The sequence below is a fragment of the Rattus norvegicus genome, chromosome 5 (genome assembly GCF_021556685.1).
Source record: "Rattus norvegicus strain SHRSP/BbbUtx chromosome 5, alternate assembly SHRSP_T2T, whole genome shotgun sequence".
Lineage (NCBI taxonomy): Eukaryota > Metazoa > Chordata > Mammalia > Rodentia > Muridae > Rattus > Rattus norvegicus.
The window spans coordinates 171694238-171716246 of NC_141538.1; the positions used below are offsets into that span (position 1 = coordinate 171694238).

At 48.6% G+C, this 22009-nt stretch overlaps 3 protein-coding genes across 19 annotated transcripts in view; 2 read left to right on the forward strand and 1 right to left on the reverse strand.

Moving 5' to 3' along the window:
• The first annotated feature begins 623 nt into the window (after nt 1–623).
• Pex10 (peroxisomal biogenesis factor 10) lies at nt 624–5790 on the forward strand. Its single transcript, NM_001109405.1, is given in 6 exon segments — nt 624–820; nt 1494–1574; nt 2358–2764; nt 3775–3950; nt 4049–4184; nt 5089–5790. Coding segments are annotated over 6 exon segments (975 nt in total). The 5' UTR covers nt 624–714; the 3' UTR covers nt 5158–5790.
• A 1601-nt stretch (nt 5791–7391) lies between these two features.
• Rer1 (retention in endoplasmic reticulum sorting receptor 1) lies at nt 7392–19462 on the reverse strand. The gene is made up of 7 exons (NM_001039012.1): nt 19415–19462; nt 15951–16038; nt 13903–14007; nt 11641–11740; nt 10089–10167; nt 8666–8801; nt 7392–8091 (listed from the first exon to the last, which is right to left on the reverse strand). Exons 2-7 carry the CDS (start codon nt 16029–16031, stop codon nt 8002–8004), a joined length of 591 nt encoding a protein of 196 aa, NP_001034101.1. The 5' UTR covers nt 16032–16038; nt 19415–19462; the 3' UTR covers nt 7392–8001.
• A 339-nt stretch (nt 19463–19801) lies between these two features.
• Nucleotides 19802–22009, forward strand: part of Morn1 (MORN repeat containing 1) — a 57915-nt gene continuing 55707 nt past the window's right edge. For 14 of the 17 annotated variants that reach the window (XR_015619582.1, XR_015619583.1, XR_015619584.1 and 11 more), the window contains exons 1-2: nt 19802–19894; nt 20660–20731. Coding sequence is in view for 11 of the 17 variants with exons in the window: in XM_087548526.1 (XP_087404652.1) it covers nt 19819–19894; nt 20660–20731 (148 nt within the window). In the remaining 6 variants the exon portion in view is untranslated. 17 annotated transcript variants of the gene reach the window in all.

Below are 22009 nucleotides of genomic sequence, written 5' to 3' on the forward strand. Positions count from 1 at the left end.
GAGAATCCAAAAATGCAGTCGGGTGTAAGGATCAGTCCAGGAGGGGACACTTAATACAGGCCATATACCATGGTTATGCTAGAAGTGAGCTTCTGAGTTTGAAGAGAAAAGTCTTCCAGGGACACAAAGCAGCCTCGGGCCTTCAAAGAATCTGCATTTCGAACTGTCATATTTGATTTGGCCAGAAGCTTGTGCCTCTGCATGAGCCGTGACTGCCTCCTGGCAGTGGTCAAAGGTACTATCTGAAATTGCCCAACCCAAGCAGAGGAAACCAGGGCATAGGCAGCGAGAGGAACTCCAAACGGGAACTGGGGACTTTCATAGTCCGTTGGGATCACGGGGCTATCCTAAAAGGTTCACCCCTGCAGTCCCAGAGACACGTACCTCCTGCCAGAAAACGGGACCTGAATCAGGCCAAAAACTCACCTGAGAGGCTGAGCTCTCTAGGGGTTCTACCCACATGTCCCTGTCAGTATACGCCACTTCACTGTGAGGCTCCACCCTCCAAGCACAGGCCACACCCCTCCCTGAGTATCCCCGCCCCTCCTGCATGGTCCCGCCCTTATCCCCGCCTCCACGGATATCACGCCTAGGCCCCGCCTTCGCCCTCGTGGTCTTTGCGGCCTGCGCCCCACGACAGAGGTACGTCGAGCGTCACAGGCCCCGCCCACGAGGTGCGCCGGCGCGGTGCGAGCTCACCGACCGAGTAGAGCCATGGCGCAGGCGGGTCCTCCAGAAGTGATCCGGGCGGCGCAGAAGGACGAGTACTACCTGGGAGGCCTGCGGAGCGCGGCGGGTGGAGCGCTGCACAGCCTAGCGGGTGAGCGTTCCGGGCACCCAGACCGGCGGCAGCTCCAAAGCTCGTTAGGAAAGCGGGGATCAAAACAGACATACACACTGCTGAACACATTGCAGGTCTCTGCCTGGCAGTGCCAACTAAAAGTGTTTCTCAAGCATTTGCCCATTTACTCCCCAAACGCTCCTACAGGTTGGACCTAACATTATTACTCTCATTGGTAGATACGTGGATCTCATAGGCAGGGATTTGGGATTTCAGAGAGACGAGATTTGATGCTAAACAGGTCGCCTCTGACTTATGTTCTTAGCGCTACCTAGACTTTCCTGGGGCCCCATGGCTAGAGCCTAACAGTTCCTAACTCGACAGTTACAGTTGAGGGGTTCTTAAGAGGTGGTCTTCGGGGGCTGGGGATTTAGCTCAGTGGTAGAGCGCTTACCTAGGAAGCGCAAGGCCCTGGGTTCGGTCCCCAGCTCTGAAAAAAAAAAAAAAGAACCAAAAAAAAAAAAAAAAGAGGTGGTCTTCGTCTCGGAGTCATTCAGGTCAACCGGGGCAGCAGAGGTGGTGAAGGGAAAGAGTTGTTAAGGGTCGACCCAGAAGGGACTTGACATGGCCTTTACCTGACCCCTGGGAACTGGGGGAGTGATCTTAAGTGAACCACTTCACCTCTCCAGAGCTAATATTTTTCTCCTCTCAGGTGCAAAGAAATGGCTGGAATGGAGGAAAGAGATCGAGTTGCTCTCAGACATAGCCTACTTTGGCCTCACCACAATTGCAGGTAGCTGTGCTTGGCGGGTCCTTGGCACGGAGGGGCCCACAACCTATCCAGGTCTGCAGGGGATGGGGAAGGCTGCCAGGCAAACTGAGCAGCTCCTGGAAATCACCTGCATTAGTCTCAGGGAAGGAAGACAGTGGCCAGACGGGGTACTGCCCCAGATTCTTAAAGGCCTCTCAGCAGAATGGGACTTTCCTTTGTATGGGATGTGAGGCATTGCAAGATACAAAGCAAGACACTAACATGGGGGACAGAGGTTGCTATGGCCTATGAGCAGGGTCACAGTGAGACACATAGATAAAGAGCACAAGGTACACCACAGGTCTGGCTTCAGAGACAGGAGGTCAGGCTTCATCTTCTACAGGGTGAACTACAAGAAGCTTCAATCGGGGCAGGCGTAAGGGCTTTTTATCTCACTCCGTGTGACAGTATCAGGTAAGCAGCTGTATGTATGCCTGATACTTAGGACTGAGCCAGATGCAGACTGAGCCAATCTGGAAGGTAGAAAAGCCACAAGATTAGATCCCATCACTTGGACAAGGGGATAAGGGTTTGACAGAGGAAGGACTGGGAAACAGTAAAGAAGGAAGGGAACTGACAGGGGAAACAAGACCTGTTCCAGAGTGGCAGTCTGTGTGACATCGTGAGTTCACAGCAAGGCCACAGTGGGGTTTAACAAGTTGTGGTAGCCTTGGCTAGGTCTCGGGGTGACTGGTGAGGCTGGGGGGACACAAGCCGGCCTAGAAGCTTGTCCCTGGACCTTCACCACCGTGCATTAATCCTCAGGCTACCAGACACTTGGAGAGGAGTACGTCGGGATCATCCAAGTGGACCCATCCCGGCAGCGTGTGCCCTCCAGGCTCCGACGTGGAGTGCTGGTTGCCCTGCATGCTGTCTTGCCCTACCTGCTAGACAAGGCACTGCTGCCCCTGGAGCAGGAGCTGCAAGCTGAGGGCGACGGCACCCGGGCCTCCCAGGGGAGTCTGCTACCCGGAGGACGCAGCCGGTCAGGGGCACGGCGCTGGGTGCGTCACCACGCAGCTACCCTGACTGAACAACAGAGGAGGGCCCTCCAGCGGGCAGTCTTTATCCTGAGACAGGGCTTCGCCTGCCTCCACCGGCTCCATGTGGCTTGGTTTTATATCCATGGTACCTTCTACCACCTGGCCAAGAGACTGGCAGGGATCACTTATGTAAGTAGCAGTGCCAAGGGGACTGGTGTGCAGGCTGGGGTCCTCTGAGCAGCTCATTTGGGACCCATGCTGACACGATCACAGCCAAGCGCTCTGCTTCCAAGTTGCAACTGAAACTCTGTGCTTGGGAAAGAGTGGGGTTTGTTCAGTTATATTTTCCTAAAAGGCCCAGTTTCCACAAACTAAAGATGGGACAGCAGATTTGGGCACGTGACTGAGTGCACTTAGGTCTGGCCTCAGCAGTTTCTTCACTGTGGACTTGTGGCTATGTCCATTTCACTGTCTGGGGACAGGCACCTATTCCAGAGGGTGTCAAGTTCAGGTTCTTGCCCAGAGTCTGGCCTGCTGGCAGAGGCTCCTGTCCTACCAGTGGGAAGGCGGGAAGTGAAGACCGCACGTTCTGTTGTGATGTGCATGGGAGTTACGCCTTGCTACAGCAAAGGCTTGGACAGCATCCTTGAGGGCCAGTGTCAGAGGAACAGTATCTGCCTGCCCAGGTTTCCTTGCTCTTCTCCACCCTGCTCTTCCTTGGGCTCCTTCCCTTCCTCTGAAGTAGTCTCCAAACAGCTCTAGAATCTTCACCCATTTTCCTGGTCTAGACTCCTGGCTCAGTTTTTGTTTTTGTTTTTTTTTAATTTATTTATTTTATGTTCATGAATGCTCTATCTACATGCCAGAAGAGAACATCAGATCCTGTTATAGATGGTTGTGAACCACCATGTGGTTGCTGGGAATTGAACTCAGGACCTTTGGAAGAGCAGCCAGTGCTCTTAACCACTGAGCCATCTCTCCAGCCCCCTGGCTCAGTTTTTATCTATGCAGCTAGTACCTAAAGATTACCCTACAGCTAGCTAGGGTTCTCCATCACTACTTAAACCTATCACCCTGTTGGTCCTTGTTCTTGGGACACTGCCAGTAGCCAAGAGGAGGGCTGGCTGAACATACACCCTCCAGCAGACACAGGCCAGGTCCTTCGGGATCCTGATGGCCAAGCTCACCTGTCTTAACAGCTCCGCACTCGCCGCCTGCCGGGAGAGGACCTGAGGGCTTGCACTAGCTACCGACTGCTGGGACTCATCTCCCTGCTGCATCTGGCATTGTCACTGGGGCTGCAGTTGTACAGCTTCAGGCAGAAGCAGCGAGCCAGGAAGGAGTGGAGGCTGCACCGAAATCTGTCCCACCGCAGGTGTGCGGGTGGGGGTGAGGGTAGGTGGGGGAGAGCTGAGGTGCTGTGGCATGCCCTGATTTTGTGGAAGGTACTCACCTGTGTACTTACCCCCATAGGAGTTCCCTTGAGGACAGAGCAGTTTGTAGAGCCCCACTCTGCACCCTGTGCTTGGAGGAGCGAAGACACTCCACAGCCACACCTTGTGGCCATCTCTTCTGCTGGGAGTGCATTACCGAGTGGTGCAACACCAAGGTACGCATGCTCCCGGCCTGGGACCTGTGGCAGTTCCGCTGCCCCGACCTCCCAAAGCTCTCTGAGTTGGGGGTGGGGAGGTGGGCATCTTGTTAACAGTTCTGTGGGATATGAGCCATGCCTGGGGTTAGAGGTCCCAGCCTTCCGCACTTGAGGCCTGACTAAGGGCAAGTGAATGGCACATGTTGGGTGCACATATCTTGCTACACTTACCATCTTGCTTCACACGTGTAGTATGCTAGTACATGTGCACACACCAAGTTATTCCTGTGCACCACTGTTCAGAAGGACAGGTGCCCAGCGCGCATTGCTTCGTGTAAGCAGCTGGGCCCTGGCTGGCGTGTCTAGCCAGTGAACTACTTTCACTGCCCTGGCCAGAAGCCTAGGCTACAAGTGAGAGGGAACTTCCGTGTGGCTGTGCCCTGCTGTTAAGAGGCTGGGTGTCCTGGGTGGCAGGACAGAAAAGACAAGTATTTGCACTGCTGAGTCAGCAGTCTGTGTAGTGGGCACTCTGTAACAGCATGTTTAAGTGTGGAATGTGTACCCTGCTTTCTCTTTGATGGTAGAGGAAGTCTTTTTCTCTTAAAAGAAGCACTAGGATTCATCTAGAGTTAGACCTAGTGGAAGTTCTACAAGGGAAGGTCTAGAGTAGCATACATAGCCTGCTATCTTTTACTGGTTGCGGGTTGCTGGGAAGATATGGCAGAGGGTGTCAAAAGAACCAAGGTTCACAGTACTGAGGGTGGGCACAGCTACGCTGAGTCTGCAGTATCCCATGCCTATCCCCTCTAGCCTCATGTTTTGGGGCTGACTTAGAGCTGTGCATGTATGTAGAACAGGAGGTGATGCACTGGGGCCAGCTACAATACACAGCCTGTGTGACATGCATACCCTATCCTCACAGACAGAGTGTCCCCTATGCCGGGAGAAGTTCCCACCCCAGAAGCTGGTCTACCTGAGGCACTACCGCTGACAGCTCTAAGAAGTGAATGGAAGCCCATGGACAAGTTTCTCAGAACTGTGGCTGCAAAGAAACATAAAACCTCCACACTGCTCTTTTGTTGCATAAGCTACTACAGTTACCTGGAAAGAAAGGGAGTCAGGCGCAAGTGGGGAAAACTCAATTTGGGGGTAGGAGAGTTTGTTGCACGTAATCTATGGCTTCTTCAGTCTCTGGAGATAGTGGACTCCCCCCTCCCTTCCCAAGCCACACAGCTGAGAACTGCTTCAGAAGGTCAGGGTGTTTTACTCAGGTCTGTAAAGAGGCAGCCACCATTGGGCTGGGAGAGGCATGGCTCAGGTTAGGCTGGAAGCGAAGTGTAGAACTCTGGGCTCACTGCCATCAGTACCCCTCCTAAAACACCACATGCTTAATCCATGTTGCCAACTCCTTAAGGAAATGAAGGGCTGTGCTGGACAGATGGCTCAGAGGCTGAGCACTGGATGTTCTTCCAGAGGCCCTGAGTTCAATTCCCAGCAACCATCTATTCTGGAATCTGATGCCCTTTCTGACAGAACACTAAAATACATAACAAATAAACCTTTACAAAAAGTACAACTTGAAGGTCTTCATCTCCCCGAGCTGCACATTTTTACAACTGTATTAGGCTGCACACAGGCCACTGCACATGTATGGAGATCAGAGAACTTGCAGGAGTCAGTTCTTTGTACCATGTATTTCAGGTATCAAATTCCGGTCAGGCTGGGCAGCAAGAAAGCAACTTTACTTGTTGAATATCTTGCCAACCAGGCAGAGTTGACTTGGGTGTTTTCTCCTGTAAACCAACGTCCATACATCCTCAGATAGCTGCTACTCTCAGGGGAAGTTAAGTGAGCCATGTCTGCTTGAAGGCCAGATAAACAAGTGACCAGCCTACTCAATGTCACTGCCGAATCCAGCTCCCTCTTGGCTTGTCCCTAGCTTGTTTCTTGCCTCCATTTGACATTTCCAAGCCTTTAAAATCAATTCAGGTCAGAGACAGCCTAAGTAGAGACTAATTCCATAAAAAAGGCACATTAAGCACAGATGCTTTACCTGGGTGGTGGCCCACACCTTCGGTCTCAACACATAGGAGGCAAAAAATGCAGATCTCAGGGAGTTGAGGCCAGAGGCCAGTCTGGTCTACAGAGTGAGTTTCAGCACAGCCAGGGTCACACAGAGAAACCCTGTCTTAAAAATTAAAAACAACAAACACAAAAAACCCCAGGAGATCTAGATCTAGACTTCGTAAGACAGTGTGAAGACAACTTGACAGAACCTTTGGTCTACAAGCAGTGAGGAGGACTGAAGCCCAGCCACCAGTGCTATCTGATGCCACCAGGTTCCTTGTGAAGGTCCCCTTACCGAGAGCAGGACCCATTCCTCTAGGTGGGACAGGGGACCAGAACTGACAAAAGGTAGCTTCAGGGAGCCTACGGGAAGACAAAGTCTTTGGGAACCTGGAACACAGCTACAGATATCCGGCAGTACCCCAATTGGGACTCACTCTGCTCTGACCAGGTAGAGCCAACTTAATTTTCCAGCACACCGGGAGTCTAGTCAGCGATGAGGAAAACAGTGTGGGGAATGTAAACAAAACATCCAGCGTGTGAGCGCCAAGTGCTCACATGGTTAAAACAAACTCACTTAGAACATTAGAAAATGACGGGTTAGGTGTTCAAAATGTGACATCTAAAAGGAGCATCAGAGTGTCCACAAAAGGAAACCCAGGCAGCTGACTTACTCAGTCTAACACCATAGGACGGATGAGAAACACGAGTGGGGTTCTGAATAGGTCACAACCTGGGATTGAAGAGCCTGTTTGTACTTGACAGCCTCTGTCCTTCCTGTACCTGTGGTGTCTGCTGCCCTGGTGCTAAATGGCCCAGTGGTTCCCTTGCAATAGTTGTGGAAAGCAAGCTGTGCTTCAGTGAAGTGACTCGTGGTGTAGACGAAGACTACACAAGCAAGGGACACTTTCTTTAATAAAGTTGGGATTTAAAAGTCACTTAGTAAAATGTTTAAAGAGTATTATTTTTATCACATCAAAAAGTTTGACACATGGTAGGTTCTGTTTTCCCCATAGAAAGTAAAAGGCCATGCGATAAACCCCAGACTTGGTACGCTCTGGCCCGTTCTGTTTCCGTAAAGAGGTTGTGGCATGAGAACGAGTTTAAATTAATCAAAAGCAAAATACGTTATGTATCAAAGGAAGTGTCAAAATAGTCTCAAACAATTAAAATATAATATATATTTATAATTCCAGGCCCTCAAAAGCAATCATGGTAGTTAAGAACAGAGTTTTGAGTCATTATGGTAAGAGGCCAATTTGAGAAACATCTCTAGTGAGATGAGATTCAGACACTGGCATGAGAACCCCACAGAGCTCTGTGAAATCACCCTCAAAGCGGCACATTCCTTCTCACAGCAGGAAGCAGGCTGGCGTGTCCCTCTGGCACAGAGGAGTGGCCTCAGCGGGGTCAGGAAGGCAGCTCTGCAGGGCCGCACTCCCATCCTCCCTTCCGCTCTTGGGCTGCCACCCACCTGGCCTCCCAAGCCCATGGCTCACTACCATCATCCATTCCAAACACTGAACAAGCCCATGGCTCACTACCATCTGCCCATTCCAAACACTGAGCATCACTGAAGAAGAAGTCAATGCAATGTGGTTTAAATGCCAGTTTCTTCAAGAACCTGATATTTCAGATACAAATCATTGAGGCTCCTCTTAAAAAGAAAATTCAACTTCCTCATAATCAACTACTTTATGTGAAGAAAAAGGCATTGTTACAATGGCTCAAAACCGTTCTTGAGTCCGTGTGACAGTCAGTCCAGCTTCTAACTAGCAAATGTCTTGCCCACGTCCTCCTTCCCTTTGTATCTCCTCTTCCCGTGTGTGAATGGTATGTACCGGTATTTAATCATGTGCTGGGAAAACAAACACACAAACAAACTTGAGTTACTTCAAAACAGTTTCCTGCTTTACCCTTTTCCCTAGGCCTGAATAGCCAAAGGTACCCCTCAATTGTTTCAGTCTAGTGCAACTGAAATCAAGAGGCCAACAGTGTGGTTCGTACATTCTAACCCACTGAAATGCCAACATTTGGGAAACATTTCATGATCCTCTGTGAGCAAAGAGCTAGGGAGAGTACAGAAGGGGGTGCAGCCACAACTTCATCACCAGTGTGAGGATGTGCCTTGGGCTCTAGCAGGGCTACCACAGGACCTCAAGCTATGAGCTAAAAGGAGCCACTGAGGCACTGCAGACCCAAGCCCACCTAGCCCTACCCAGGGCTCTCCTACTCGGCTTCCAGCCACCTTCAAGGAAGGCTCTGTTCTCACAGAGGGCTTGCAGTTTAGGACTCTCGGGCAGAAGCTGAATGTAAGTTGGTCATCACACACAGAAGGTGATGCCAGCACTAAATGCCAGCATGCTTTTCCAGGGGTACTGCAGCCTCGGGCTGGTCACTGTCAGCTTGCACAGCAGCACTGTTATCTTTACCTTTATTTGCCTCTTCATTGTGATACAGAAAAGCATGATGAAGTACATCACCAGGATCGGCCAGAACACGGGGACGTTGAAAGCCTCAAAGAAGGTACAGATCATAGCCACAAGAATGCCTTTTGTAGCCGCATGCCTTAGAACAAAGGGAGAAATTAGTGTGGTGTGCTCTGCGGACAACACCAGGCAAGTGTCAGACCCCTCTGGTCTTTACAGCCACCACAGTGTAGTGTGAGGTCAGTTTGTGTACTACACTGAACCACACAACTCCTTTGAAAACTAAGTCTTCTTAAGCTTACACAAAGTGTAAAGTACCCCCAGCTAAAGCCAAGTGCACCTCATGTTTGCTCCCTGAAACTGCCATTTTGAGCAGTAACCTAGGCTCTGGATGGACTTGGGAAGCCTGTGTGCAAGGGAGTGCTCTCCCACCCTAGCACACAGCCCTGCTGCCACTACCGCACTGGTTAGGTGCTGTGCGATTGAAACCAGCACAAGCTCTTCTTTTCCTACAGAACAAAGACCAGATTCTTCAAGGGCTTCTACCTACCTTCTGTGTCCTCTCCCAGATCATATCCCATACTCTTAACAATTCCTGTCCTACATACAGCACCAGAGCTGCCAAGTTAAAACACTCACAGAACTCAGTTTGCTTATTCAATTTATTGAGCCAACAAAGACTTTGGCTCCTTTGGGCTCCGGGGGACATTTGGTTCAAAAGACCGTCCAGGAGGCCACAGCCTCGACCTTTGACAGAAGGTCCTCGGAGGAGCTACACTACACCGCAGCGACCTATGTTCTCAGCCCTCTCTCTAGTCTCCCAACTCCCAGGATGTCTGTCTATGGAAGGTTCAGGGCGGCCTTGAACCAAAGCAGTGCCCACAGGAGGCACAGGGCCTAGAAAACAGCTGTTAGAGCCCTTCATTCTGGGACCAGCCTGATCTATTAACTCTAGATGACTGTGCCAACCCAAGACAGAACACTGTCTTTCCCCTGGAAAGCCCTGTGACCTTTTAGATTAATGCACACCACATGCAAACAAAGCACAACAAAATCCTCATTTTGTTAAGAAACCAGTAACTAAAACAAAAACTGATCTTCATCTTCCACAAAAACCTTAAAGACATAACAGCAGGACTGCTCAGGAGAAAGGATTTCCGCTGTGTAGACAAGAAGAAGAGCAGTGGGCAATAATGCTGCACTTCCTTCAAAATACCTTAAGTAGGACGTCTGGTGTTCAAACTTGAAGCGGTCAGTGCCTGTGGTGATCGTGCCAAACACTTGATCTGACTATTACATGACCATTACCTAGTGCATGTGAACCAAAATGGCACCACATTCCCCACATGTGGGCAATTACGTTTGCAAAAGTAAGACATTTATGGATTTAAATATCTTATTGTTCAACAGAAAAAAATTAACTCACCAAAATTTGAATTCTGGAAGCCTTCGAATGAAGGGGCGAAACTCCTCATTTTGTTTGGTTGGTAATGAAGGGCCATCATCTGAAAGGTAGAACATCGGGCTAGAGATGAAACATCTGCCTCTTACCTTTGGAGTCCCCCCAACCCCACACACGTCACACACATGTTCTCCTTAAATGCTTCTGAACTAGCACGCCTCACACATGGCAACAGATTTCATTCAACTAAAGTGTGGGGTTCATAGTCAACTGACAAAGCATAATTTGTCGCTTTAGAAACTCAATGAGACCTTTTCCCCCCTTTTTTAAAGATTTTTTTTTAAATGTTTGTGAGTATACTGTAGCTGTCTTTAGGCACCAGAAGAGGGCATCAGTTCCCATAACAGATGGTTGTGAGTCACCATGTGGTTGCTGGGAATTGAACTCAGGACCTCTGGGAGAGCAGCCAGTGCTCTTAACCACTGAGCCATCTCTCCAGGTTCGAGACTTTTTTTCCTTCTTTTTTTAAACAAAAGACTTAATGCACTTTTTAAAGGCATTAAAGATTTTGGGGCTGGAGAGATGGCTCAGTGGTTAAGAGCACTCACTACTCTTCGAGAGCACCCAGGTTCTATTCTGAGCACCTACACAGCAGCTCACAACTGTCTGTAATACCTGTTTCAGGGGATCCAGCACCCTCACACAGATATACATGCGGTCAAAACACTAATGCACATAAAACAGTAATTAAAAAAATTTCAGTTTCACACAGAGTTTTCATCTGTTGTACTATAGTTAGGTAAATAAGGACAAACTAATGTTTCCATAACAGGTAAACAGAATGCAGGCCACATGGTGGTACAATCCTAGCACTTGAGAGGTAGAAGCAGGATGAGTTTATGGCTAGTATGGAACACACAGAATTCCATTACCACAATAAAATACCAAGTGCCAATGAAATACTTCAGCAGTTCAAGACACCTGTTGCCAAGCCTGACAATCTGAGTTTAATTCTTGGAACCCACATGGCAGGAGAGACCCAAGACAAGAGGCAGAGGCAGAGGCAGAGGCAGAGGCAGAGGCAAGTGGCTCTCTGTGTTTGAGGGGAGCCCAGTCTCCAGAGTGAGTTCCAGTACAGCCAGAACTACACAGAGAAACCCTGTGTCAACAACAACAAAAACCCACACCCAAGAACATTTCAACTCAGAAACCAGGGCACACCCAATGCCCCAGCCTGTATTAACCCCTGGCAACCAGGGTCCTCCTGGTCTGAGCTGTGTCTCTGCTATTTACTGCTCCTGTATTTTTCTGGTCATCCGCCTAACAGTGAATTCTGAGGCAGGCAGGAAACAGAGGAGCAGACCCCTGCATCCTGCTTGTTCTCCCATGTGTCTCTGGATGTGTTATTTAAACCTAGTGCTTCCCTTCTCTCCTGAGCAAAGTGGAGATAAAGAACGACCCTTTCCACAGTGGCACAGGGTTTAGTGTGAGTCATCCTGACATAGACATCACGATCGCAAGCCCAGGTCCAACTGTTCCCAGCTCTGACAGGAGCACCCCAACGGCCCCGCTGTACCTGAGTCTTCCATCAAGGAAGGGTCCACTTTGGGAGAAAGGAACGCTATGAAAAGGTTTAGGTGGTAAATTCCCAAGGCGTAGGTCACAATGTACCAACCCTGGAAGAGAAGGAAAGGCATCATCAATGAGCAGCCCAGCCAGCTGGAACCAGTTCACTGAGCCCATACCCATGAAGCTCTGTTGCACCACAAACATGGTTCCTTAAAGGTGCAGTGATAAGCAATGACTGCTCCACAGTAACCATTTACCTCAACTTACTTGTGAGTTTGACAAGATCATGACAACCTAGGGCCCAGACAACAAACATCTTTAAGGGTGTCATCAAAGGTGCAGGACAGTCAGCCATAGTCCCGACCAGGACTGTCTGCAGCAGAAAAGCTAGCTCTCCTCAGCAGACACACTGCCCTGCCCGTAGGGCTAATGTGAGATGGGTGTCTGAGTAACATTCAGGGTCCTCCTGGCCTCAAAACTTGCTGTGAACAAGCTTTCTCACACGAAGTCTACAACAGAATGTCAGCTATTACTGCACACATGACAGCCAGCAGTCCTCTGTAGACAACTTGCAGCATTAGAAACATATCATTTGGAATAGTACCCTCACTTGAGAGATCTAGAACCAGAACCAGGAAATCAAGAGAGAAGGGTCTTCTGTCTTTTTTTTTTTTTCCTTTCCTTTGTTTTGTTTTTAAGACAGGATCTCTCTGTGTAGCCCTGACTATCCTGGAACTCACTCTGTTAGCCTTGAACTCAGAGAGCCACCTGCCTCTGCTTCCATAGTGCTGAGATTAAAGGCACGCGCCACCAGCAGACCCTACCTCTTCTCATCCCATCTCACCCCTGGCCAAAGTCCAAAGTTTACAAACCCAGCTTTCCAGAGAAGACAATGAACTGGAACCCCTGCAGCCCTTACGTTAACTAAAGGATCGAGCTTACCCAGTTCACTTCCATAACTGCATCATAATCCTTGGAGGCCTGTACTTTTCATATAAAGGAAACCTTTCTGCCTAAAAACTTTTCAAGTCAGACTACTAGAAACTAGGTATAAAAGTCAATTTTATGCACATATGTTATCATGTTGCAAAGCCAAGCCTTGAGGAATGCCAGGTCTGACTCAGAGCAGAGTACAACCAGTCTGTGTGCTCTGCTCCACCCCACCCCAAGGCTGCCGGTCCAGTCTTTCCACTTGTGAATCCACCAAGTTTCAATGAACTCAACAATAATTTCAGGCATGCAGTACTGATCAAGTCCTTCTAGTATAAACTAGAGAGTAGCCTACCACCATCATGCTAAACCAGCACCGTGTCTACCCCTAGGAATAAATTCATAAATGAAAACAATAAAGGTCAAGTGTCTACATTTACTTTAAGAATTTTACAGCAATGGGGTTGGGGATTTAGCTCAGTGGTAAAGCGCTTGCCTAGGAAGCGCAAGGCCCTGGGTTCGATCCCCAGCTCCGAAAAAAAGAACCAAAAAAAAAAAATTTTTACAGCAATGAATCAATAAATTTAGTGAACGCATCAATAAATCCAGCAAATCAATGAGTTCTCATGTCCTAATGTCCTCCTAAGTATTGGATGGATGGATGGATGGATGGACAGACAGACAGACCGAACTTTAAATAAGGGAATACCTTTCATGAACGCAGAGGAGAAAATGTGCTAGCTGAAATCTTTAAGCTGCCTTCCTTTGGACTAACAGACATTGAAAAGCCTCCAACTGAGGTGTACAGGAATTCTTGGATTGGGACCAACAAACTAAGGAGCAACAAGCTCCAAACGAAAACCTAAGTAGATGCCACCTGTCCATGGCGTCCACAGACAGCCCAGGGGCCTGCAGAACTGCCTTAAGCCACTCATCTCTTACCCTCTAAAATGTTTCATCCTCACTCCCCTTTTTAGCCACACAGAAATAGCTTAGACCCAGGTGAGTGCAAGTCACTCATGCACCTTAAGTCTGTAACACTCCATTCAAGAAAGCAGGGATCGGCTTGTGCTCCCAGAGACATACAAGGTCTGAGGGATACCACAGAGTCTGCTATCCAGAAGACCTGCTTGGGCACACCGGGAACTCTAGGTAAGGAACATAATAAAGTCAGGACAAACTGTTACCAATCCCCTTTAAACAGGTGGTCACACTGAAACTTCTTACATTTGGCACTAACCTAAAATTATTACAGACCACGTCCTCTAAAATATATACACTCAACATTCCAACCAGCAGCACATTTAGACAATGTGAAGACAGCTGAGACCACACTTACTTGTAACAGGTAAACTCTAATCATGTAGACAAAACTCAGGCCCAGTGTCACGACCCACCGGACAGCTGTGTAGGGGGTAGATTTGTCCAGCCAGGACTGATAAATCTGTAAGGCAGAATAAATCGTTTATCAGCCCACAACTCCCATGTACTACAAAGTGCACTTTCGGAAATATCTGGGCTTCAATTTTAAAGAGATATATAAAAAAACAAAGAGGTTATACTATATATAATATATACATATATATATGTGTGTGTATAACATACACATACAATGTATGTACAATATATATGTAAATATAGTGTGAAACACTGACAACAATTAATCTAAGATTTATCTGCAATAATTCCTGAAACAGATCCAATTCTTAAGCCAAAGCATTATAAAATAACCAGGCATAAAAGACTATGCTACAGCATTAACCAGAAACCTCATTATAGGGAAAATCAACCTCACCCAAAGGGAGGACACAAGCTACAGAGGAGCAAGTCCACCCTTTAAACCCACCGTCCCATGCTGTATTATGCATACCCTAACACACATACTGCAACCCACAGTGTAACCCATACTGAGCATGCACACTCTAACACACATACTGTAACATACTGTAACATGCATCCTATAACATGCTATAACACACATATAGTATAGCCCATACTGTAACCCACACCGTGACATACATACTATGACACACATACTGTAACCCATACTGAACACCCATACTCTAACACACATACTGTAACATACTGTAACATGCATCCTATAACACATGCTGTAACACACATACTGCAACCCATAGTGTAACCCATACTGAACATGCATACTCTAACACATACTGAAACACACATACTGTAACATGTATCCTATAACAAACTGCAACCCATACTGTTACAGACATACAGTATAGTCCCTAACCCATACTGTAACATGCACAATATAGCCCATACTGTAACCCATACTCTAACACACATACTATGACATACTGTAACCCATGCTGTAATTCACATACTGTGACACGATACTGTAACACTCATACTGTAACCCATAGTGTAGCACACATACTCTAACATGTATACTGTAACCCATGCTGTAACACACATGGGTCAAATCCTACCGAAAACCTATTTTCCCAAAGGGTCTCTCTGAGTCCCAGATGTGGCTCTTAAGCCTCCAGGACCTTGCACTTCCCCAGTCGGCGCACGCTGACCTTGCCTGTCTTCACTGGAAAGTGGCTGGTCACAGCTTGACGGCTGGCAGCCAAAGTGTGCATTCACACATACCAAAGCAGCTACAGTCATTACTATGGAAGCTCTTGGTTTTTCTATAAACATGCATTTCAGGTACACATAGATATGTTTTACATCTTAATTCTGAACTGTAACTCTAAGTTTTAATTACAAGCATTTTTAAACATTCGCAATTATGTAAATATACCTATCCACCAAGCAGCTTCAATAATTAGCAACAGATTGCCGTATGATACTTTCTTAAAAGCATGGTAAGTTTTTAACTGAACCATAAGATCAGCTCACTGAATCAGACTTGTAGACAGTGAGTGTGTGAGGCAGCCTCAAGCAGCCATACATCGTGACCTACATCTCTACCTGGGCCAGCATGAAAGGCTCACACTCTCAGGGAGCAACACCCAACAGACACCTGAGGGCAAAAGAAGGCCTAGGTTTGCTAGAATGTGGGTGGCAGGTTGAAGAAAAGGCGTGGAAAGAGAAGATCAAGGACCATTGTTGTCCTACACCACTGAGATGAGGATTTTAGTATTATAAAGGAGGAGAAGTAGCAACAGCAAAACAGAAACAGGAACAAGTAGTCCCCACTGTCCAGACCCTGCTACCTGACCTTTTTCTGGAACATGTGTACAGGCTCTCATGGCAAAGAAAGGAGCCAAACCCTGAAAACGAAAGCTTCTGCCCAGGGCAAGCTGTAGGTTAGCGTCTTTTGTGAAACAGCAAACTCACCCTTCAGGAGAAATCTGTCAGGAGTCACAGCTTCCCTTTCAATTATTTCTACTAATGATCTACAAATCTACTCACCTGTCCAAGCCGTGAGAAAAATCTGTACACCACTGAGGGCTTCCCATGGACAGAGTCTCCAACACTGTCCCCTTCAGACATTCTGTAACTGGGATAAATACAAAATATTTTTAAAATAAATAAAAAACATTCAGGGATATGAAAATGTTCCCCTCTACTGACCAGTCTGACAAGACCTGACATTTCATCCAAAGCATTTCTTTGGATTTTCACCAAACACCCAGTCTTCTCCACGTTCTGCCCTGGGCCTGGGTCTATACCCCAGAGCCAGGCCCTCTCCCCATCAACAGGCCTAGCAGATAGCGCATGTAGCTGTGACCCTGTTTCTTATCTGGCAGTTGAAGGCAACCCTACCTACCCCTGGCCACTTCGAACACTGCTGGGATCCCACTATAGTGTGGGAATTCACTATAAAACCAAGACAGCCAAGAAAACCATCACTGTCCTTGATTTCATAGAGGACACACCCCCAGCAGCCCTGGGCCTGGAAGCAGCTCAGGCCCAGCTGGATATCCAGCTCCTCAGATACAGACTCAGGGAAACTGCTAAGTGATGGAGTTTTTGTCATCAGTCCTACTTGAAAAGCAGGAAGGGAGAATCGTCTGGTCCTTTCATATGAGTAGCACCTGTCCCACGTCCCTCTGCTATCCATGAGGTGAAAAGGGGAAACAAACTATAGTTCAGTATGACTTAAATCTACCTGTGCTCAACAGCTGAGAGGCCTTCAACACCCTCTCTATCTACAGTCACCCTCAGGTTCACCATGTGCAAAATGATGCTCTTCTAAAGACTGGACATACAGGCAGACTTCAATCTACAGTCCTGAGCTTGGTCTCAATGCTCCCAAAGTGGATGAGAAACCAGGCTCACAAGTGCTACAGTGGGGTGGCAGGACGAGAAGTCCAACATCTGCAGCCTACCCCGTGTCAACCTCAGGGAGTCCTTCGGAACCAGATGTCAGTGGCCACATAGCGTGACTTCAACGGCAAACAGGTAATGTGTGACAGCCTTCTCAGCAGCCCCAGAGATCAGTGTGTCAAGACTGCAGTAAGAGTTGTGAGTGGGCTGCCACTTCCTGGACCCACTGAGTATGGTGCTCAGAGCTGCCCAAGAGACTGGGAACACCCTTTGTTCTCAGGTGTGTGCATAAACTAAATGCACACATTTAACTGAAGAACCTAGATGTGGCTCTCCCTTTCTGGGGGATTCCACATTTAAATAGAGACCACATTACAATGTACTACCTAGAATGGCCATTCCACTTCGGCCAAAGCCCCGCTTATAGAAAGCTATGTTAGTCACATTCAATACCCTATGGTATATGAAAATGCTCCCTTACTTTACAGTGTTTACCACTAAAACACTTTTGCTTAAACTGAGACATAATACTAAAAAGAAAATACTAGGCCTGGTAGCACGCACCTTTAAATCCAGTTTAGGAGGCAGAGGCAGAGGCAGAGAGTTGAGGTCAGTCTGTCTATATAGTGAGTTCCAGACCAACCTATCTACACAGGGAGGCCATTTTAAAGAAAAAAGACAGAGCTACTCCTTTAAAGAATGTATGCTAAGCTGAGCTAACTGTTTAAAACTCTGGTTCAGATGATGTGTAGAAAACCTACCAAAAACATATTAGTCGAGTTCTGATTATCAGACAAACCTATTAGTCGAGTTCTGGTTATCAGACAACACTGCTCTACATCTTGATTAAACTCCCTGCCAATAACAACCTGAGAGGCAGCACAGTGAGATTAAGAATGTGAACTTTGGAGTCCCACTGCCTGCTTCAAATCCCAGCACTGCACTTCCGAGCAGCCTTGGGCTTGGACCTGGAATATGGGATGAGCGCCTCACTGCCTTCCTCAAAGGGCTCTTATGAAGACCTAGTGGCAGCCTGTGGTAGAACAAGTGCCAGTCCTGAATGTCTCAGACTCGTTCCTGGATTAGGGCAGCCCTCATACCAGCTGTTCCAACTGCAATTCTCTTCTCTCCACTCAGACTAAAGGTCAAAGAGGCCCTTCATGCTGTCCACAATGACCACCAATTCCACGTCACATCACTGCTGTTTCTACTTCCTGTAACAACTGTTTTCCAATCCCTTTCTAGTAATCTCTCAATTCCCTCTCACAAGAATGCAAGCTCCTTCTTGAGGGACCTTGTCTGGTTTTAGGGTGGGCCTCACACCTACAGTGCTTGCCACATACCTACTGAAATTGCTCTATGTTCCGTCACAAAAAAAGCAAGAGAAAAACTGTTCTAAGGGGGACACAAGTACTACACACAGAGCTTGTGCCCCATGCCTTGTTCTGGAGTCCATCATTTGGTTAGTTTCTGCAATCCATCACTCCTAAATTAGGAATACAGAAGAGAGGAGAAAGCTCTCTGCACAGCATATGAGGTGGGGGTAGGGGTGCCCGTCACTGCCTCCTGGTCAAGGAATGGCATGTGCATGCTTCAAGAGTTGTTCCCTTTCTGCCAACCCTTCCAGACCCTGTCCCTCTGAGTCCTTCCCTCTCTGGCCCCTCCCACCTTTAGGGGGTGGGTGGAGTGGGGATGATCAACTCAGATTTTCCCCAGTTCTTTCTTTACATCCTACCTCCACTGCAACCAGTTCCCCAACACACAACCTGGATCTAAGGCACAGAGTATGGGTTTCCTGATGCTCTTTTGAGCACTTATGAGGGATTTCCACATATTGTGAGTTTAAAAAAAAACTCACATCAAAAAAAAAAAAAGTTGCAAGACATATAACTAGTCTCTAGTCCTTTTTTTTTCCCCCCAGACAGGGTTCCTCCATGTAGACCGGGCTGTCCTGGAACTTGCTCTGTAGACCGGGCTGGCCTCAAACTCACAGCCTTTGCCTCACGTAAAGGCGTGCACCACCACCACCTGGGTAGTATCTATTATTAAGAGTCAGGAAAGAAAAGCCACTCGGGTGTTCTCAATGTGAAGGTAGGTAGCCCTCTTGCACCGAAACCCTGCTAAGGAAGACAATGTATCTGCACGGGGCTGGAGGTACAGCCTAGAGGGCTGGGGATTTTACTGCCTTACTGTCAACGTATAATCTAGACCCATTTAACCAGCAACCCTTCAATCCATTCAGTAACGTCTTCGCACTCTGGCTTAATTCCTACACGTGTGCCCCGAAACCGAACACGGTAGTGGGGTAGCAGTAGGACACCTAACACATGCCGCCCGGATCTGTGAGGACGACAACAGGCCACCTTCTTCCGAAGCCAGGACCCGGGGGGTTTGGGGGGAGCGAGCCGCGGCCGGATGGGGCAGCGTTTAGCATTCCCCTCGCGTACCCCTCTCGGATATCGGCCGGCCCCTGGCAACCCCTCGCCAGTATCAAAGGCGCTGCCTGGCCCCGCCCGCCTGCCCGCCCGCCCATGGCCTTGACAGTACAGAGGAAGGCGGCGGTGTGCCGCCCGGCCAGGTCCGCACCACCAGCCCACCCCCAGCACCTCGCAGCTCCGGTGCAGCCGAGCCGCGGTCTCCCTCACGGCTGCGGAAGGAGGATGGCGGGCAGGGCGGCCGCCAGAGCTCGGCTCCGGATCCGGGAAGCTGCACAGGCACTTCCGTTCCGTCCCGCGGCGCCGCCTCCAGCCGCCAAGATGGCCGCGGGGCGGGGCCCAAGCTCCAACCATTTCCGCTTCCGGTATGGACGCCGAGGCCGTTGGCGGGAGTGCTTCCCGGCGGAAGAATGGAGTTGGCGGAAATGCGCCGTACTGCACAGGCGCATTGCCGTCCTCAGGCTCCGGAAACGACGCGTTTGCTTCGAATATTATGGTCACCTGGCCACGCCCCATAGCAACCGGAGGCCAATGGCAGGCAGCTTTGTGGTTGCCAGGGAAACTTTGGCGGCAAGATGGCGGCAGCTGAGGATCAGAACCCGGCTTCGCTCCAACCTCTCCGGCACTCGCCGAGACTGCGACCGCGAAACGGTACGGGCTGCGTATCCCCGCTGGAGCTCGGTTGCGTTCGCGTTCTCCACAGGCGTGGTCCAGGTTGCAGTCTCACGGCCAGGCGGCCCTGTGTCAGGGGGGCCGATAGAGTCGAGGTCAGACTGGCCTGGGTGAGCACACAAGAACTGGGATTGCGGGCCCGCCCAATGCAGTCTGATAGAAAATTGTCCTAAAACCGGAGAAACAGGTCGATATGAGGCCAGAGTCCACGGCAGTGCCACTGTCTTCCCGTTCCAGGCTGAGACTTGCTGGCAAGGAAGCAGTGGGGTTGCTTATGAGGAACAGAGATGGGTGTTGGGTGTGATGTCTCAGAGCTACATGATAAAAGATGAGGCTAGCTAGGAGTTCTTAGGAGTAAATGTGGATTTTTGTCCCGTGGGGACAGGAGGATGGTGAAGGTCTTGGCAGGGTAGGCTCTTCGCTGTATCCTAAGTGAGCTTGTTCACTGCTTCTGTGGCCTCACCACCTCCATTTGAATCCTTCCCCTTAAAAGCCTACAATCAGCTTTGGTCCTAGCCCTCTTCTGGCCAAGCCTGACTTTTCCTCGCTACTTATCCATGTAGCAAAACCGAAGGGAAGGAGAGGGAGCATACATCTTGATCGATTAACCAAGGTGAAGCATCCTGTCACGTTAAAAAGATTGATGAGAAGTGACCTGAAGACTACTCCAGACCCTGAAATGCCTCATCTCTGTGTCTACTGATGTCAAAACATCATGATGTTCACCTTCTTTTCTGTACACAGGCTATGGCGTATATGTATACCCAAATTCTTTCTTCCGCTATGAAGGAGAATGGAAGGGAGGCAAGAAACATGGTAAGAGGCCTCTGGTCATTCTAGAGCCCATACCAGAGACAGATTCCTGAGCAGTGTGGGAGGCAGTTAGTCTTGTACCAAACATAGCCCAGTACTGTGCCTGCACACTGGTACCACTTGGCCCCAGTTATGGCGGAACCAATGGAAGACTTGTAGGCTTGGAGCTCATCACATGCTGGTGGGTGGTGGAACTATGGGTGGAAAGGAAAGAGTGGTGCGGTGGTCCCAGAGTGACACACACAAACACCATCATGGCGTACTGTCTGCTTGTTATTGGACACCCAGGGCTCTAATCCTCAGAGTTAGTGTCTCTGTGTTCCAAACAAAAAAACAAAAAACAAAAGCAAAAAATGGTAAAACTTGAGAAAGAAAGAACCCTGCTCTGTGCATCATGCCTGTGAGCATTGCAGTTTATAGAAAACCACCAGACAACGGCCAGAAGAGATGGAGATTTTGCTGTAAGACATTGGATCTGTTGATTCCTGGGGAAAGGCAGCTGCGTTCTCAGCAGTCTGCCTCCTGTTGACTCTCTTAGAAGCACGGAGGGTCTGCTGTATTTTCCCACTTGGGAGGCAGAGGCTGGTAGATCTCAAGTTCAAGGCCAGCCTTACTGCAGCCTTACCATGAATTTCAAGACAGCCAGAACCACATACAGAAATCTTGTCTCAGAAAACCAAAAAGAAGGAAGGAAGGAAGGAAGGGAGAGAGAAAGAAAGGACTATATTTTTAGAAAACCTGAGCAATAGAGGGAAGAAGTACAAAATGAGCATACCCTGGAATGACCCGCTCACACACGTACACGCATATCAGAGAAGTACTGAGTCTAGACTTTCCAGTGTCTAGACTTAATGGCTTTTTTTCCATTTTTAGACCCTGCCTGCCCCATAAGCAAGAAGGCTTGTCACATCTGCTGGCTACCAGAGTCTCCTCTTCATTTTCTTTTCTTTATCTTTTTGTTGTTTTTTGTGTTTGAGACACGACCTTGCTATATTATATAGCCCAGGCTGGCCTTGAACCCACAATCCTTTGGCTTCAGCCTCCCAAGTGCACCACTGCACCCAGTCTCTACAAATATTGTCTTTATTATTTGTTTTTTGCTTTCTTGTGACCCCAGGACCTGTAAGAATGAGGCAAGTGACCCACCAGCAGGCTGTGTCCTTAGCACCATTCAGCTTTTGCTTAGTGTTCTCACCACACAGGTGTTTCTCATGCCTCCACCACCTACCATTAAGGATTATCTTACCGTAAGCAGGCACCAAGGCTCATGTCTACAGCTAT

Excerpts from the sequence above, each read along its gene's own strand:
- Rer1 (NM_001039012.1), bottom strand. The coding sequence starts at position 16,031 with ATGTCTGAAGGGGACAGTGTTGGAGACTCTGTCCATGGGAAGCCCTCA. Across the intron at positions 11,741-13,902 it reads TTAGAGTTTACCTGTTACAA|GGTTGGTACATTGTGACCTA; the intron begins GTAAGTGTGGTC and ends CTTCTCTTCCAG. Across the intron at positions 10,168-11,640 it reads TTCCTTGATGGAAGACTCAG|ATGATGGCCCTTCATTACCA; the intron begins GTACAGCGGGGC and ends TCTACCTTTCAG.